This window comes from Schistocerca serialis, chromosome 4, assembly GCF_023864345.2.
Source record: "Schistocerca serialis cubense isolate TAMUIC-IGC-003099 chromosome 4, iqSchSeri2.2, whole genome shotgun sequence".
Lineage (NCBI taxonomy): Eukaryota > Metazoa > Arthropoda > Insecta > Orthoptera > Acrididae > Schistocerca > Schistocerca serialis.
The window spans coordinates 530,348,406-530,366,944 of NC_064641.1; the positions used below are offsets into that span (position 1 = coordinate 530,348,406).

General features: G+C 39.7%; 1 protein-coding gene across 1 annotated transcript; it reads left to right on the top strand.

Annotated features, from left to right (window-relative positions):
• Positions 1–3,986: 3,986 nt before the first annotated feature.
• Positions 3,987–4,767, top strand: LOC126474588 (uncharacterized). The gene is made up of 3 exons (XM_050102062.1): positions 3,987–4,215; positions 4,402–4,526; positions 4,600–4,767. Exons 1-3 carry the CDS (start codon positions 3,987–3,989, stop codon positions 4,765–4,767), a joined length of 522 nt encoding a protein of 173 aa, XP_049958019.1.
• The last annotated feature ends 13,772 nt before the right edge of the window (positions 4,768–18,539 follow it).

Genomic DNA, 18,539 nt, shown 5'->3' on the forward strand with positions numbered 1-18,539 from the left:
GATAAGTTGGAAGAATTGCTCGTTGCTACTGTAGAACTAACAACAGCTTATAAAGTTGTCAAGCAACATCAGTCCTTCAGTTCTCGTGACTGCACTGTAAAACTGATTGCAGCAATGTATCCTGGCTCCAAAGTCGCTGCAAAGCAGTCTACAGTCAGGGCCAAAGCTACAGCGATTGTTAAAAATATTCTCGCACCACCCTCCGTGTCCGAACGCATAAAACAATTGCAAGAAGTTTCATTTCACGGCGTAGACATCGACGCATCGAACCAAAAGGCTGAAAAGATGTTTCTGGCAGTAGTTCAGTGTTTTTCCGAAACTAACGAAATCCAGCAGAAGCTGTTGGAGTTTGATTGACTGAATTACGGAACAGTGGGTAACAGCCAGGTTTTGACAAGACACTTTAAGAAAATTACCGATTCTATTAGATAAATTAATCGGTTCTTGCAGAGGCAGTAACAATACCAACTTCAGAGGGCTTCATCAATGCAGACAATTGAATGTGTCTCACCAAATTAAAGAAGAACCAGGAAAAAATGGTAGAAACAATTGGAAGGTCTGCCCGTATTCTGCAGATTCAGAATACTATATCAAGTGCTGCTGGAAGTCTTTTAACTGTCGACACTGAAATAATCGACTTGAAAATATTCAATTATTTTTCAATATACACGGTAAGGACAGAGAAACGGAAAGACTTCTATTTATACATTGATATGAATCATCAAACTTCTATCTCATTTAAAAGCAGGATGGTTGGTGTAAATGCAGGTCAGATACATTACATTACGTTACATTTAACAGTCACTTGTACATATCAAAAATAACATTGGTAATTACTGCACAAACAGCTCTGTCCATGACCATGGAACAAGAGCTAGACTCAACTTACATTTACCAAGAAAAAATAAACATAAAACTCAAAACAGCATTTTCTAACAAGGAATAAAACTGTACAATAAATTACTAAAAGAGATTACAGAAATTGCAAAAATACACTTATTTAAAAAGGCAGCTAAAAAGTACCTATTTTGCAATACATTTTATACATTGAAGGATTACTTAGATATAACAGAGTACAGGTTTAACAACAAATGTTTTACAAATAAGTTATAATAACAATGATTACAAAACCTGCAGCATTCCACATAAAATCTTCACTTTATGTTTTTTTTCTTTCTATAAATACTTACCCCCAAGCTATGTATAGCACAATACTAACATCTCTTCCTCTTTCTGAGATCAACATCTCACTCATTATGGAGGGATGGTGACTCAGTTTTTCAGGATAGCGAATGGGAAGTTGCAGTAAAGAAAACGGCCCAGAGATCGCCAGTGTGTGTGTGTGTGTGTATGTGTGTGTGTGTGTGTGTGTGTGTGTGTGTGGTGATTGAAGTGTTATGAAACAATGTGTGTATATTGTGTGCAGTGACTGATGGTGAGATATGAGTGAACAGTGTGGCATTACATTATTTAATAAGTTATTTGTAAAAAAAGTATTGTATACCAGGAGTAAATCTAATGATTGTCTCTAACTAGATGTCTGTAAATATATGTTTACACGAATTAGCTTATTTTAAATTGGTCTAAACTTGTAAATACTTTGACATGTTCTATATCCTTGTAAAAAGAGATCTACTACTGCTTGCTACACAGATCATGAATATGACATTTTGTAATGATGTAGGACCTGTCAGTTTAACACAGGTCTTCATTAGACAACTTTTTTTGCTCTTCATATCTAAAAATTCATCTCTCGAGCAGAAGAAGTTGTCATTAAGAAATTCTTTTAATTTGTTTTTAAATGTAGGTTGGCGAACTGTCCGACTTTTTATACTGTTTGGCAAATGACCAAAGATTTTTGTGTTGGCATAATTTACCCCTTTCTGTGCCAATGTCATCCTTTGTTCTAGTGTTTTAGCTATGCACTTTGCTATTATTCTTGAATTGGGACGGGTTATTTATAACAAATTTAATAAGTGAGTACATCTATTTCAAGGTACTGAGAATATTCCAACTTTCTTAAGTCAGTGTCTGCAAGGTGGTCTTGGATGGGCTCCAGCTATTATTCTGATTACACTCTTTTGTGCAAAATTTTCCCCTAATGATGTATTACACTGAAATATGACGCCATATAAAACAGTAAATGAAAATAGGCATAGTATTTACTGATATGTTTATCACCAAAATTTGCAATAATCCTAATAGCATAAGTAGCTGAACCTAACCATGTCAGCAGATCATCAGTGTGTTTCTTACAATTCAATCTTTCATCAATGCACACAGAAATTTTGAATGTTCTGCCTTAGCAACAGACATCTGTTCAAAGTCTATATTTATCAATGGCGCTATGTCCTTTACTGTAAAGCATTGTATGTACTTTGGTTTCTCAAAATTTAGTAAGAGAAGAGTAAAGTCTCAGTAACTGATATAAGAAATATACTAATCAACGCTCAAAGTTGTCTGAATGAAAATAAGACTGCCAATTTCAGTGGCATGCAAACCAAGATGATTTAAAAAAAAAAAAATAAAGAATTACAACCCTGACCAAGAAACAGTTTTATTTCGAAATTTGAAGAAGAGACAACAGCTTTCTACGCCATATCACTCGATTACTTAGAGAACCATGCTATTTCTTTTAATAAATATCAAGTGTTTGATTGGATGACGCTATCTGAAACTGAAGACTGTGTGATGATTGGAATACTGTTTTATACCTGACTAAAGATGGCGTGAAGATATCAGGCGTCGATAGTTTTCAGGAATGTATGTACCTAAAGAGCTTTTAGAAACTAAGCATGACTCGGAAGATTCAAAATCTAAACGCTTTGTGGAAGAAAGGTGGATTTACTTTCTTAACCGACCCGAAAATCCTGAGTGCAAATGCGAAGTGCTAAAATTATTTGAGTATTTGTTTTATGTTCCTTCACACAACGCCACTGTGGAAAGTATTTTCGCTTATGTCGGTCCAGTGGACTGATGAAAGCAATAGAATGCTGCCAGGAACTGTGGAAATAGTCTTATAGTGCCAGTTTAGCTTCAAGCTGACTTGCATGAAGTTTTATAAATATGTAAAAGGAAAAAAAGACTTGCTGAAAAAGGTGAAATCTTCCGAAAAATATGGTGTACCAACTACTTCCGCTGAAACAAGTTCCATGTAATTGCGTTCTAAATAAAAAGTAATTGTATTAGATAAATTTGTACTTCATTTCTACATGCCCAACCCAGAGTGTCACTAAGAGGTCCCAGTTATATATGGCAACCCTATTGTAGCTTCCTGTGAGTAATCACTACTCACCACAAAGGCTATGAAAGTAATATAGTCTGAGAATCACTTGTCAAACACTGTTGTTGAAATCAATTGGTATTGTTCTTGGACCAGAAAGCATAAAAAGAACTTTCACAAATACCAGTTTCTGACAACACTGTGAAATGTAGGGTTGGTGATATAGCCAAATACATAACAAATCAGGCAGTGCAGGCCATGAAAAAAATCAGAATTTTTCGTAATAACGTTAGATGTTGCAAATTGTTGTTAACTGTTAGCTTTAATTCGATTCAATCAAAACGAAACAGTTAAAAACAAGATGCTATTTTCGACAGAGCTAACGACTAATTGAAAAGGAATTTATATAATATCAGCAATATCTGAATTCTGTTACAAATATGGACTCTCGTGGCAAAGCCGATCGGTGTATGCACAGACAGCACCCTCTCAACGCTTGGATCACTCAGGATTCGTGCAGATGGTCAGAGAAAAGAATCCCAATGTTATTTCAATTTACTGTGTTATACACCATCAAACCTTGGCAGCTAAGACAGTTCCAAATGAACTCAAGGACGTCTCAGAATCATGTTTCAAAATTGTGAATTATGTGAACAAGAGTGCGTCAAATACTCGTCTTTTATACGATTCTTTGTGAAATTTGGGAGTATAAAATAAAAAATTACTATTTCATACAGATGTATGCTGCCTCTAAAAACGAAATATGTTAGATAGATTATTTGAACTTAGAGATGAAGTGATTCAATTTTTAGAAATGCAAGGCCAAACTGAAATGTGTGTGGAACTCCGAAAACCAAGTGTTCAAGTTGTATTGGCTTATCTGTCAGATATTTTCGACTCTCTGAACTTGAAACTGCAAGTCAGTGATTCGACTGTAATTTATCATCGGGATGCTATCACAGCATACACTGATAAACTGCAGCTTTGGAAATGTAAAATCGTAGCCTGCAATTATTCTCGTTTTCCCAAATTATTTGGAATCCTGGAATAAGCACCATTTATGGAGGTCTTTAAGCAAACTGATAACACAAATAAAATATCAGATCATCTGCAGAATCTAATTGACGAATTCAAACAGTACGTTTGTAGCTAGTGTGATAATAACATTTACAGATTAGCAACAGATCCTTTTCATGCTGACATAGATGCACTGTTGGAAACATTGCAAGAACAAGCTTTGGAAATTGAAAACGATTCTGCATCCAAATATGACTTTGAGAAGATGGATAAGTCATTATTTTGGGTAAAAATATGTGAAAGTTTATCCCAGCATAGTAAAGAAAGCACTGCAACTGTACTTACTTTTTTTTTTCAAGCACTTATTTATACGAAAGGGCGTTTTCAGCAGTCGTAGCACTGAAAAGGAATGCAGAAGCACACTCTATGCTGCTGGTGATTTATATTACGCACTTTCTTCTATTCAACCAAGAATTGAAAATCTTTGCAAAAAAGTGCAAGCTCATCCATCACATTGGTTTATTTGATTTTTATTATCGAATGATTGAAATGGCTCTGAGCACTATGGGACTTAACTTCTGAGGTCTTCAGTCCCCTAGAACTTAGAACTACTTAAACCTAACTAACCTAAGGACATCACACACATCCATGCCCGAGGTAGGAGTTGAAACTGCATGGTTCCAGGCTGTAATGCCTAGAACCGCTCGGCCACACTGGCCTGCACCAAATGTGTATGCAAATCGTATATGTCTACAAAAATACTTATATTATGAAATTTATGAACTTTTTTCTCCTACTCCCCTTAACTGCACGAATAATTGCTACAGGCCATAGTTCAGTCATCCACTATTGCCCCCATTCGAAGCACATTGTGTGAGTTGTCTTCTGTTTCAGACTGCTCACAGTCTCACCACTCTATTAGCAGTCACCATTTTTCTTCAGTCCATTACGATGTATTCCAACAGACTTAATTATTTTCACAATATTTGCTACAAATAAGCGCCATAAATGAAACTGACTATCTCTGTAATGAGTATACCCTGAATTTCCATGAAAATGCAAATTATGACCATTTTAAGAATTAAATGCACATGTTAAAGAATTTTGTATTTAATATCTTGTATTTGAGAAATTAATAAGGGATAGAAATAATTTTCCTGGCTTCAATAGATATGTTGCAATAACTTGCATAGGCATAACAGGTACTCTCATTTCTCATGTGACTTATGACCAAATTGATGATCAAGTAAAATCAATGGTAAATTAGTTGAACTAATTATTATATTAGAACTGAAATATTTTGGCAATTTTTGGATGGCTCTGTCTCATACAATTGTGTCTAAAATACAACACAACAGGCCTGAGCCATATTCTTCTCATGTGTATGTTAACATGTTTGACAATAAAGCAAAAGTGTTTCCCTGTCACGCACGAAGGAAAGTGGCCAAGGGAAGTACAGTATGCACATTTTTAGTTGTTTTTCCTGTGGCATGTCAGAATATTTGGCATCAATAAACCTATTTTTCCCAATGACAGCATCTTCAAAATCTTACTGTTTTGGCACTAAAGATGTGAAGGAAGTATTGCTGTGTCATGGTGTGTTTCTGGCATTCAAAATTTAAATAATAACGGAATGAGTCATTGATTACTAGTGGTAATAGTTATATTTATATAAAATTATGTGACATGACCTAAAATGCTCAATCTCTCTCTCTCTATTCGTTTAGTCGGTTCCGACTCTTCGTGACCCCATGAACCAAATCACGCCACTTTTTCCTGTCTTGCACTTTCTCCCGTAGACCTTCCAGGTTGGAACACATTGCTTCTGTGATGCCATCGATCCATCTCATCCTCTGACGTCCTCTTCTTCTAGTTCCTTCAATCTTCCCCAGCATTAATGTTTTTTCCAGCGAGGCATGCCTTCGCATTGTGTGTCCAAAGTAGGTCAGCTTTTGTTTTAAGATTAGACCTTCCAGGGAGAAATCTGGTTTAATTTGCTCCAAAATTGATCTGTTGGTTCTCTTTGCACTCCATGGAACTCTAAGAAGTTTCCTCCAACACCACAAATGCTCAATACATTTATGAAAATTTGTTTTTCTCTACTAATTGCTTATTGCTATAACACCTTTAAAATAACTTGAAGAGTCACACCTTTAAAATGCTTTCATATTCCTTGATACATGTGAGTAACACATTTGAAGATGTGTGTCTATCTGTATAATGTGCTTTCTCGAATCTATGTTTTTCCTGTGTCTAATTTACATCATTGCAGCTATTTAATATGATGCATGTCAACTTGTTGGTTGGCAGCTCCAAGCCAAACAGATAAACATTCCCCCTCTCGTGTCACCACTAATTGCAGTGTCAATGGTACTCTCTCATTCTCCTACACCTGCATGTCCTTGAGATAAAACATTAACTTCAAGTGTTCATACTGTAACAAATACTCTACTGCTCATAATCCAACGAATCTGTGAACATTAGTATAAATTTATGTAATATTTGAAATGTACTCATCGCACTTACCAGTATTGCAAGATGAGACCTTGTTCCAAATTGAACTGAGAAAATAATTTTTAGGAATGGACATTGTTATTGTGTTTGTTTTCAGGGCAGTTTTAGCTAGCTGCCTACCTCAAAAGCGTTTGTGTTCTTTGGCCGCCATGTTTGAGAGGGAGATTGTTGGCTTGGTTCCACACTGGTGCTGCCAACCTACAGGTGCGAGCACTTCCTATGGCATGGAAGTGATGGCCATTGGCCAATGTTCTGGATAAAAGCATGTGCCAAAGTGAAGTAAATATAAATATAAAGCTGAAGCTGAATTTTGATACTGCATACTTTTATTGTTTTTTGTTTCATGATGCAATTTTGGCCTTGCAGCAGTTCAAGAATGGATACATGTTTAATATATGATAGTGCATGGAAACTGGAGCTCAAATAATGAGACTTCACAAATACACATTACTTAGATGTGGTATTTACACCATACTGGCTGATTGGTAAAAGGTGCATGCACCATCTTCATTTTGGCCATACTGACACAGAAATTGTTACATATGCAGCTCCCCTTTCACAACTCCCTCTCCTCACCAAGTCCTCGAGTACTTACTGCTCTCCCTTTTACTCCCCCCACCCAAGACAATGAGCTAATCAGTCGCATTTTCAGGTGCTTGCTGTAGTTAGTACAGTATTATTATTGTGAAGGGGGCATCAAGTTTGAATTTTTGGCAGTAGAGAGGAGCGAGAAACAAACGTTTGGGAACCCAAGTTCTAAGGGCAGACATAGAGCCCTTCCTAGGAAATGTGTGGGCTAGCACAAGTAGTCTACATGTAATATACTTTTCTCTTGCCATGAGAAGATGTCAAAAAGAGAACACAGACAGAATAAAGCTTACAATTTTATTTTATTTTTTGAAAGTTATATTGTTGGGGCACACTGATATATGGCATAGTCTGAAGTAATAATTGCACTTGTCTATGGTTTGGTATTGTATGTCTCACTTTTGAAATTTCTTCTCAGCTTGTTCTTTGCTTTTGCCAGTATTTCTAATTGACTGTTTACACACTTTAGGTATGTTGCTTCATGCTAATTCCATTTCCTTACAATATTTGCTAAGTATATACCAGCAGTAGCTCTAGTGTTTTACTGTGTGCTATTACATGAGAATATTTAGCTATTGTTTTTCTGTTTCAGATATATCAGAAATGTGGCTACTTCCTGAAGTGCAACTGGAAAAAGTGATGCTTTTGAGTAATATAAGTAGAGTAATGTGTAACTGTTGAACATAATTTACCCCTGTGTGATACTAAGTATTTCATACATTTTCAGGGCACTGGACTCAAATTTGTGGCGATCAGCTTTTAAATCCCTATCCAATCATTCTGTTTTAGGTTTTGCTAAATCACTTAAGGTGAATGCCAGATTAGTAACATTGAACTTTTGGTTAATTTGCCCAGATCAACACTTTGTAGTCTGACAGGATATTAATTTGTAATATTCTGTAAGCAGAAAATTCTATGATTTGAAATAAAATACTATTGTGCAAAGTCAAAAGACAAATAAAGAAAAGTTAATTTTATCAGGCCTGATTTATTGAATAATTACAATTTTTTTGCATAAGGTGTTATGAAATGCTGTTTACATTGTTCGCTCAGTTACAAAAAGCCAAGGATAGTTAGTGAACATTAAAATTAAATTTTGTTAATTTTTTGTGCTTGTCAAATCAGCTATACGAAAACCTTCTGATTCTTTTCTAACTTCGAAGTATGTCACATATAAAGAACACTAACTGCTCAGTAAACGGTTTTTTGTGGTATAAAAGCAGCACATTAGTATTTGAACAATCATTTCCTTAATCAGGTTAGCTTGGTATGGGATGAGATGATGCAAATAAATTTGAAGAATGTTTTATGAAAGTACTGAACAACTTGCCCATAAATTTCTCACTTTTTACAATTAGTTGAGAACTACTTTGCTGCTTGTATACCATGACCTTGTATATTCATGACAAAATACTGTACTTTCTATCATTTCAGTGACAAGACTATGTTACACTTTGGATTGGATCATGCATGAAACCACTGCCTACAGTTAAGATTTTTTAAAAATTCTTACATCTTTTTCCGCAGCCTTGGTGAACTTACAGATTGCTGGATCGATTAATAGAAACACCATAATTAACAGTAAGTTCTTTGATCTGACAACATACAGCTAGCAACCTCACGTAGAATGCACTGAAAAATTTTTTCACATCTGTAATATCAGTTCTACTCTAGCTTCTTGAGATGTTTTTCCCAGCCGATGACAGAAGCAAAGACTTGAGTACTCAGCATTGTCTTGAGTCAGTATGACAGTTGAACAATTGTTTATGGAAGTTTTGATTACACAGTGGGTGTCATGCCTATCCAATGGACTGGATGTTGCATAATGGTGCTCTATTGAATGCACAATATATATAATAGAAGTTTATAGAACCATGTAAAGTAATTATATAAACTTGTACAGCACATGATAATCACAGTTGTGAGCAGATTCATGAATGTGTATCAGCTCCCAAGTAAAATTACAGCTGATGTGCTTTAGTTTGATAATATGTACACTGTAATTGTAGAGTTCTTACATAAATTTTAGAAATATGGTCGGCTCATTTAGCATTTGTAGTATGGTGCCTGGTAATTTCTTACAAAATATGTGTTCATTTCTAGTTCACAGTGAAAGTGTAAATGCTCTCGTGTCCCTCTTAGTATCCAAAGAAATTTTTATTTAGGAGCAAAACTCAACCTTCACTTTGTTCCTCACTTTGAAGATATTTAATCGTGATGCACGAGAACTGTTTCAATGTTTGCAAAAAGTTTTCGAAGGAAAATTTGGAATCATTATGTACAAAAGATTTTATTTAATTTTGGTTCACTGCAGTAAATATTTACAAAATTTAAAACATAGGGCACCTCTTAGGATGAAAATACAATGTTGAATACATCTTTTAGATCTAGGAGCATAATGTGGGCAAAGGAATGGCTATCCAAACATTTCAGAACATCTGTTACCAGAGATTTCATAGAGTTTATGGTGGGTATACTAGATCTAAAGTCATATACTGAAGGAGATTAAGATATTCTAAAGGTAGCTGAATAACAGCTCTTCCTTTTGTTTTCTATGACCTTAGATGTTATGAGAATGACAGATATTGATCTGTTACTCTCAGGACTGTTTTTATCTGCCTTCTTACAAACTGGGACAAGTACTGGGGATTTAGAGACATTTGGGAATTTTTCAGCTTGTAAGTCAGAGGAGACACTATATCAGTGCTACGTTTTAGGATGTAATTTAAGAAGCAATAGATGCCTTCATTACATGAGTTACCTATTATACATACAATTTCGTGTAAAATCTCGCTATTTATCAGTCAACTTCAAAGTAATGTCTCAAATAATGTAGGACTTTACTGTCAAGTACTTTCTGAATAATTTTCTTCTATTTCTGAGGCAACCTTAGTCGAGACTGGAGTCATTTTCTTGGTTTTCTGTTTCCATGCTATATAGTTTACTACGTCCCAGGCTGCTTTGATTTGTTGTGAGACTTTTCAATGAAGTTATTATTGGCTCTCCTCTGCTCCTCTTTTGCCCTATATCTCTGCTGCATGGCTAGTTCACAAGCTATTGTTATGGTGTAAAAGGTAAAAAATGTTTTCAGATGAGATGCGTATCACTGTCATTTATTCAGTCATAGTTACCCAGACTTTACCACACAGCTTCAGATAACTTGAGTCTTAAATATATGTGGTCCTGCTTTTAATATTCTGAACTTCTTAAAAAAGAAGGGTTGCTGTACAGTACAATTAACATTTTCAACAGTCATCATCAGCCTAGATCATTTGATAGCATTTGATCTATCACACAATGGTCTTATTCATTTTTATCTGGAATGGTAATTATATTATCCAAGCATGTATCTTCTCTTGTTATATGTTCATGAATATAACAAAAATTGACAGCTCTTAAGCAGTTTGAAAACAGACCATAGTTTGTTTTATACCTAATGTCAAGATTGATGTCTCCTATAAACACTAGCCTCAAGTTGTCATCACCAGTGAAATCGTTCTTGAGCTAGAGTATTTTGACAATGCAATGTTGGATTGCTGATCCAATCAAAGGTAAATCTGATACTAAATTACCATTTTTGGGATTATTTTTAAGAACTTCCTACATCAGCATGTATTTCAAAGAGTGATTCTCCCAGAAAATTTTAAATAATCTATGTCCTTAAGTAATAGTTCGAGTTATTAACTCTGATGTTGTTTAACCCTTTAACGGGAGCATTTTTTGTGGCGACTCAGCGAAGCAAATTTTTTTACATCGAATTAGAATTGTGATCAATTTATTGTATTTTATTTTTTGATAATTTTATTTTTGTGATTTAGATCTAAAAATTATGGTGGTAAATATATCACCACAGCACTTTTTTAAACCTTACATTTTCGGTGGTAAACCGATTTCCCACTTGTGAACTTTACACTTTGGTGAGAAGTAGATATCCCATTACCAATTTGTAAGCTGTAACATGTTGGCCATTACATGTAAAAAATTTTTAAGAAGACGATGATATGTTTTTATTTTACTTTGTTTCAAAAACTTTTACATTACAGATTTACAAGTAATAATTCTTTTTCAACAAAATGTTCAAATGATTGATTTACAAGTAATAATTCTTTTTCAACAAAATGTTCAAATGATTGTTACATTTTCTTTTTATTTTGCATGAAACTGAGAGAAGCATGGTTCGATACACATATTTTGTTTTCTTGTCGTGAGCTTTTGTTGAACACTTTCGGCACTGTCTGTAGGATGTTTCTAAAACAGGCATATGATCGCCTACTTTTGCCAGTCGAACATGATCTGGTACGGTGTTTTTCTCGGTTAGAATGGTTACTGGACGTCGTTTTTGTTTTGCGGAATGCAAAGCCACCTATCAATTGTTTTGCGAGTTGTAATCGAAAGTTCAGTTGATCATCATATCCCTATTGTCCTCTATTAGTTTTGTACAATATAAAGGCATTTACAAGTGCCATGTCTAATAGGAAATAAAGAATCTGATGCCACCACTTACGAGAACGTCGACCTATTGCGTAACGTTCTCTAAGTTGATCAAAGTGATCTACACCTCACATTATGGTATTGTATGTTGCCACACCTGTGGGACACGTAACCATACTGGTTGTGCCATCCTTATTCTTTCTTGAGACAAGTGTGGTATCTCTAGGATTGTCTGAAGTTGTCAAAGTAGTGACAGGTTTGTTGTCCATCCATTTTATAGCTTCAATGCCACGCTTGCATTGAAACTGAAATTCTCCTATTTTCAAGGTACATTTATGTTTCATCATTGAAGGAAGCCCTTTCCGGTTTGCTCTGACAGTCCCTATAGAGTAGATTCCATCGTTCAAAAGCATTTGCATTAGATTCACTGTGGTGAAGAAGTTGCCAAACACTACTAAACTGTTACTACACTCCTGGAAATGGAAAAAAGAACACATTGACACCGGTGTGTCAGACCCACCATACTTGCTCCGGACACTGCGAGAGGGCTGTACAAGCAATGATCACACGCACGGCACAGCGGACACACCAGGAACCGCGGTGTTGGCCGTCGAATGGCGCTAGCTGCGCAGCATTTGTGCACCGCCGCAGTCAGTGTCAGCCAGTTTGCCGTGGCATACGGAGCTCCATCGCAGTCTTTAACACTGGTAGCATGCCGCGACAGCGTGGACGTGAACCGTATGTGCAGTTGACGGACTTTGAGCGAGGGTGTATAGTGGGCATGCGGGAGGCCGGGTGGACGTACCGCCGAATTGCTCAACACGTGGGGCGTGAGGTCTCCACAGTACATCGATGTTGTCGCCAGTGGTCGGCGGAAGGTGCACGTGCCCGTCGACCTGGGACCGGACCGCAGCGACGCACGGATGCACGCCAAGACCGTAGGATCCTACGCAGTGCCGTAGGGGACCGCACCGCCACTTCCCAGCATATTAGGGACACTGTTGCTCCTGGGGTATCGGCGAGGACCATTCGCAACCGTCTCCATGAAGCTGGGCTACGGTCCCGCATACCGTTAGGCCGTCTTCCGCTCACGCCCCAACATCGTGCAGCCCGCCTCCAGTGGTGTCGCGACAGGCGTGAATGGAGGGACGAATGGAGACGTGTCGTCTTCAGCGATGAGAGTCGCTTCTGCCTTGGTGCCAATGATGGTCGTATGCGTGTTTGGCGCCGTGCAGGTGAGCGCCACAATCAGGACTGCATACGACCGAGGCACACAGGGCCAACACCCGGCATCATGGTGTGGGGAGCGATCTCCTACACTGGCCGTACACCACTGGTGATCGTCGAGGGAACACTGAATAGTGCACGGTACATCCAAACAGTCATCGAACCCATCGTTCTACCATTCCTAGACTGGCAAGGGAACTTGCTGTTCCAATAGGACAATGCACGTCCGCATGTATCCCGTGCCACCCAACGTGCTCTAGAAGGTGTAAGTCAACTACCCTGGCCAGTAAGATCTCCGGATCTGTCCCCCATTGAGCATGTTTGGGACTGGATGAAGCGTCGTCCAGCACGAACGCTGGTCCAACTGAGGCGCCAGGTGGAAATGGCATGGCAAGCCGTTCCACAGGACTACCTCCAGCATCTCTACGATCGTCTCCATGGGAGAATAGCAGCCAGCATTGCTGCGAAAGGTGGATATACACTGTACTAGTGCCGACATTGTGCATGCGTTGCCTGTGTCTATGTGCCTGTGGTTCTGTCAGTGTGATCATGTGATGTATCTGACCCCAGGAATGTGTCAATAAAGTTTCCCCTTCCTGGGACAATGAATTCACGGTGTTCTTATTTCAATTTCCAGGAGTGTATATTTCAGGTTTTGAGTGAGGCTAATGACTACACGCTCTCCCAGAGAATTTTCTGTACATCCTTCATTTGATTTTCCTGTGTAAATATCAAATTTTATGACATAGCCAATCTTTGAATCTGCTAAACACCATACCTTGCATCCTCGTTTTACTGGCTTGAGGGGCATATACTGCTTGAGTGAAGACTGTCCCTTGAAAGGTATCATGCTTTCATCCACAGCCCATACATTACTAGCAGTGTATGGCTTACGAATTGTATTGATCATAAAGGTTATAAGGGGTCTGACCTTGTGAAGTTTATCGTGGTTTGGATGCCCTCTTGGAGGATTCAGCCTGTTGTCATTTATGTGAATAGTTTCACATATCTTTTTGAAACGTTTACATGTCATAGGTTTCGATATGTAAGGCTGACCTAAGGCAAGTTCTGAACTCCAGTAGTGCACTACACTTAGCAACACAACCAAACCCATCAAGATATTCATTCCAATCCAGGCGTGTAACTCCTCTACAGATAAATTCGTCAAGTTATTTGTTGACTCAGATTGCCGGTTTTGTTTCTGTTGCTCTGCATACAGATTTGTCTGCTGAACCACATACTCCAGCATCTCATTGGTAAATAAATGAAGGAAGTAGTCTCTCTCTGTGCTGTGTTTTGACAATGGGTGGTTGACAACTGGTTCTCCTTTTGCATCAACGCGAAGAAAGTCGAAAACAGCAGTGTCACTGGACCATTCCTCTTCTGCCAATGGCTCTTCTGCACTTACGGTACTATCACTAGAAATATCGACGTCCATGGAGCAAGAACTGTTTGCACTGTTATTGATATTAGGTTGTGGAACCAAACACGGATCAACGTCTGAAACAAATTCATCTTCAGATGCTTCATCACCTTCTATTTCAGAATCTTCGGGATCGCTAGGTAGTGAAAATAGCAACTCCAATGCTTCTTCTGGTGTGTATTTTTTAGTATAGGCGTGCTTCTTTGACATTTTTGCTACGAAAAGCAAAGAAAGATTGTGAGGCGAACAATAAGTGATAATATGATACTCCAATTATATTTGCCACCAATATTAAAATTTACTTACCACAATGTGAAAACAGTAAAGCTGTGTGCTGATAATAGAGACACAGACATATGCTTCAGAAGCGAAGCAAACTCTTCCGACAACAGTAGTGATCCCGCGATACACCAAACTGATTGTTATAGCAGTTTTCATACACCTGGTACAGTGTACTACCACAAGATGTCAGGCAAATACAGTAGTGGTAAGACGTATTCCCAGAATAATTGTGGTGCCTTGACGTTTGTGGTAAGTATGCTTCCCAAGGACCACAAAAGACATTGTGATATATATATTTCCTAAGCCCCTTTCAGAAACGAATTTGGTGGTAAGCATACTTCCCAAGAATTCTGGGAACACCATTATTTGGTGGGATATATGCTTCCCACAGCCCTAAAAGCTAGTCTGCAGCTCGTGGTCGTGCGGTAGCGTTCTCGCTTCCCACGCCCAGGTTCCCGGGTTCGATTCCCGGTGGGGTCAGGGATTTTCTCTGCCTCGTGATGACTGGGTGTTGTGTGATGTCCTTAGGTTAGTTAGGTTTAAGTAGTTCTAAGTTCTAGGGGACTGATGACCATAGATGTTAAGTCCCATAGTGCTCAGAGCCATTTGAACCTAAAAGCTATGTTTAGCAACAAACAGAAACCAGAGCTAGTGCAGCAGACTACCACTAGGGGCCAGGAGCGTACGAAAGTGGGAACACATATTTCCATGAATACAGTAAAGGAACACCATTAGTGGCAAGTACACTCCTGGAAATTGAAATAAGAACACCGTGAATTCATTGTCCCAGGAAGGGGAAACTTTATTGACACATTCCTGGGGTCAGATACATCACATGATCGCACTGACAGAACCACAGGCACATAGACACAGGCAACAGAGCATGCACAATGTCGGCACTAGTACAGTGTATATCCACCTTTCGCAGCAATGCAGGCTGCTATTCTCCCATGGAGACGATCGTAGAGATGCTGGATGTAGTCCTATGGAACGGCTTGCCATGCCATTTCCACCTGGCGCCTCAGTTGGACCAGCGTTCGTGCTGGACGTGCAGACCGCGTGAGACGACGCTTCATCCAGTCCCAAACATGCTCAATGGGGGACAGATCCGGAGATCTTGCTGGCCAGGGTAGTTGACTTACACCTTCTAGAGCACGTTGGGTGGCACGGGATACATGCGGACGTGCATTGTCCTGTTGGAACAGCAAGTTCCCTTGCCGGTCTAGGAATGGTAGAACGATGGGTTCGATGACGGTTTGGATGTACCGTGCACTATTCAGTGTCCCCTCGACGATCACCAGTGGTGTACGGCCAGTGTAGGAGATCGCTCCCCACACCATGATGCCGGGTGTTGGCCCTGTGTGCCTCGGTCGTATGCAGTCCTGATTGTGGCGCTCACCTGCACGGCGCCAAACACGCATACGACCATCATTGGCACCAAGGCAGAAGCGACTCTCATCGCTGAAGACGACACGTCTCCATTCGTCCCTCCATTCACGCCTGTCGCGACACCACTGGAGGCGGGCTGCACGATGTTGGGGCGTGAGCGGAAGACGGCCTAACGGTGTGCGGGACCGTAGCCCAGCTTCATGGAGACGGTTGCGAATGGTCCTCGCCGATACCCCAGGAGCAACAGTGTCCCTAATATGCTGGGAAGTGGCGGTGCGGTCCCCTACGGCACTGCGTAGGATCCTACGGTCTTGGCGTGCATCCGTGCGTCGCTGCGGTCCGGTCCCAGGTCGACGGGCACGTGCACCTTCCGCCGACCACTGGCGACAACATCGATGTACTGTGGAGACCTCACGCCCCACGTGTTGAGCAATTCGGCGGTACGTCCACCCGGCCTCCCGCATGCCCACTATACGCCCTCGCTCAAAGTCCGTCAACTGCACATACGGTTCATGTCCACGCTGTCGCGGCATGCTACCAGTGTTAAAGACTGCGATGGAGCTCCGTATGCCACGGAAAACTGGCTGACACTGACGGCGGCGGTGCACAAATGCTGCGCAGCTAGCGCCATTCGACGGCCAACACCGCGGTTCCTGGTGTGTCCGCTGTGCCGTGCGTGTGATCATTGCTTGTACAGCCCTCTCGCAGTGTCCGGAGCAAGTATGGTGGGTCTGACACACCGGTGTCAATGTGTTCTTTTTTCCATTTCCAGGAGTGTATATCTCCCACAGCCTGCGAAAGGGTTAAGTCCCTTTTTCACTGATTGAGTAAATGTCAATGTTTATTCCACTGGCTGTGAACTCCTCAGCACTGAAATGGAGTAATTTACGTTTATCGAAATCTGAACATTAATAAAAAAGAAATGTGATCTTGTACATACATCTGTACACTTTAATCATTCTGTGACATTTATATTTTATTTGTATTTTCATGGTCTTCGTCTAAATGCCGAATTGACTCTTGTCCATGAGGAATCTGCAGAACTAAATGGCTGGTCTTTTACACACAAGTGCTCAAAGAACACAATATCATTTTTAACACACTCGTAAGTTTGGTTCTTTTCAGAGTACAAGGCCTAGAAACTGACCCATGATAAGATAGATCACACATTTCTCCGTAACGACCAACCCTACTTTCTAGTGCAGGGCTTCCCAATCTTTTCAGCTGACGGACCCCTCCTTCAGTCGAAAATCCATGGCGGATCCCTAGTCAGTCAAGAGCACAGTAACTTTAAATTTCAGAGCGAAACCCATGGGAACTGAAAGCTTCTTAATGCAAGTGACATGTTCCGAATGACCCCCCCCCCCCCCCCGAAGTATCTGCTGAGGTCATCAGTCCGTAGTCTTACACACTATTAACCTAAGTTTAACTTCCGCTAAGGACAAAACACACACACACAGACACACACACACACACACACACACACATGCCCGAGGGAGGACTCGAACCTTCGTCGGGAGCGGCCGCGTAATCCACGATGACATGGCGTCATAGACTCTGTGGCCATTCCGCGCGGCTGTGAAGAAAAGAGGCAGACCCATGATTGGGACACAAACACATCACGAAGGAAAAGAGGCCATGGAATTTCCTTTAAAGGACTATTGTGACATCTGTTGTGCAATGCGTGGGAATATATGTCACCCAGTTTACATGCGTTTCCAAAACTGGATTTCGTAAGCCAATGTCCCACTTCCGCTTTTGGTTGGTCAGGTAAGCACTTCAAAATCGATTCTGGAAATTTGCTTTTATAAAGTCGTTTTCCAGTTCCACAATCGATTTTCGTGAGCATGTAAACGGCTCATAAAGTCTAGTTATTTTTACGTCTTTGCGTATCTACTGAACGGCAGCTGTCAGTCCATAGCTGGCAGCTAGCAGGTGGTGTTGCAACAGTATACTGGCAGTTGGTAGCTGGCAACTGGCAGGTGGCGTGGCAACAGTTTAGCCACAGCTGACAACTTCAACTACTACTTGGACACTATATCGTGGCAGTCAGCCTTGACTGTAAACAAATTAGGAAAACAAACAGGCTCTCTTATTTCTGTATAAGAAGACAAATAATTTCACAGAACGTAAGACTTTTTTTCTCAAAGGAAACAATTCTGGCAGAGGAGGTTTACCTTTTACAAGGTGGCACGTGAAAAGTCCTCATTTGTTAACGTTCACAGCCAGTATTAGCAAGTAATTGTAATTGAAGTATAGGCAGGCCATAATTTTAACTGAGAGGGCGGAATATATTATAAAGAAAAGAAATTAGCTTTAGAGATCATTTTAATTTTTGTAACAAAAAAATCAATGCCAATAGAATTCAATTAATAATTATTTTGTAAATGTCAGAAGACAGAAAAGAAATTCCTACAGAGTTATAGTTCAGGTACGTTCACTGAG

Bases quoted from the DNA above. Each gene is read 5' to 3' on its own strand.
- LOC126474588 (XM_050102062.1), top strand. From the start codon at position 3,987: ATGTTAGATAGATTATTTGAACTTAGAGATGAAGTGATTCAATTTTTA. The intron at 4,216-4,401 runs GTAAAATCGTAG...TTTACAGATTAG, and splicing joins TAAACTGCAGCTTTGGAAAT to CAACAGATCCTTTTCATGCT. The intron at 4,527-4,599 runs GTAAAAATATGT...TTTTTTTTCAAG, and splicing joins TGGATAAGTCATTATTTTGG to CACTTATTTATACGAAAGGG.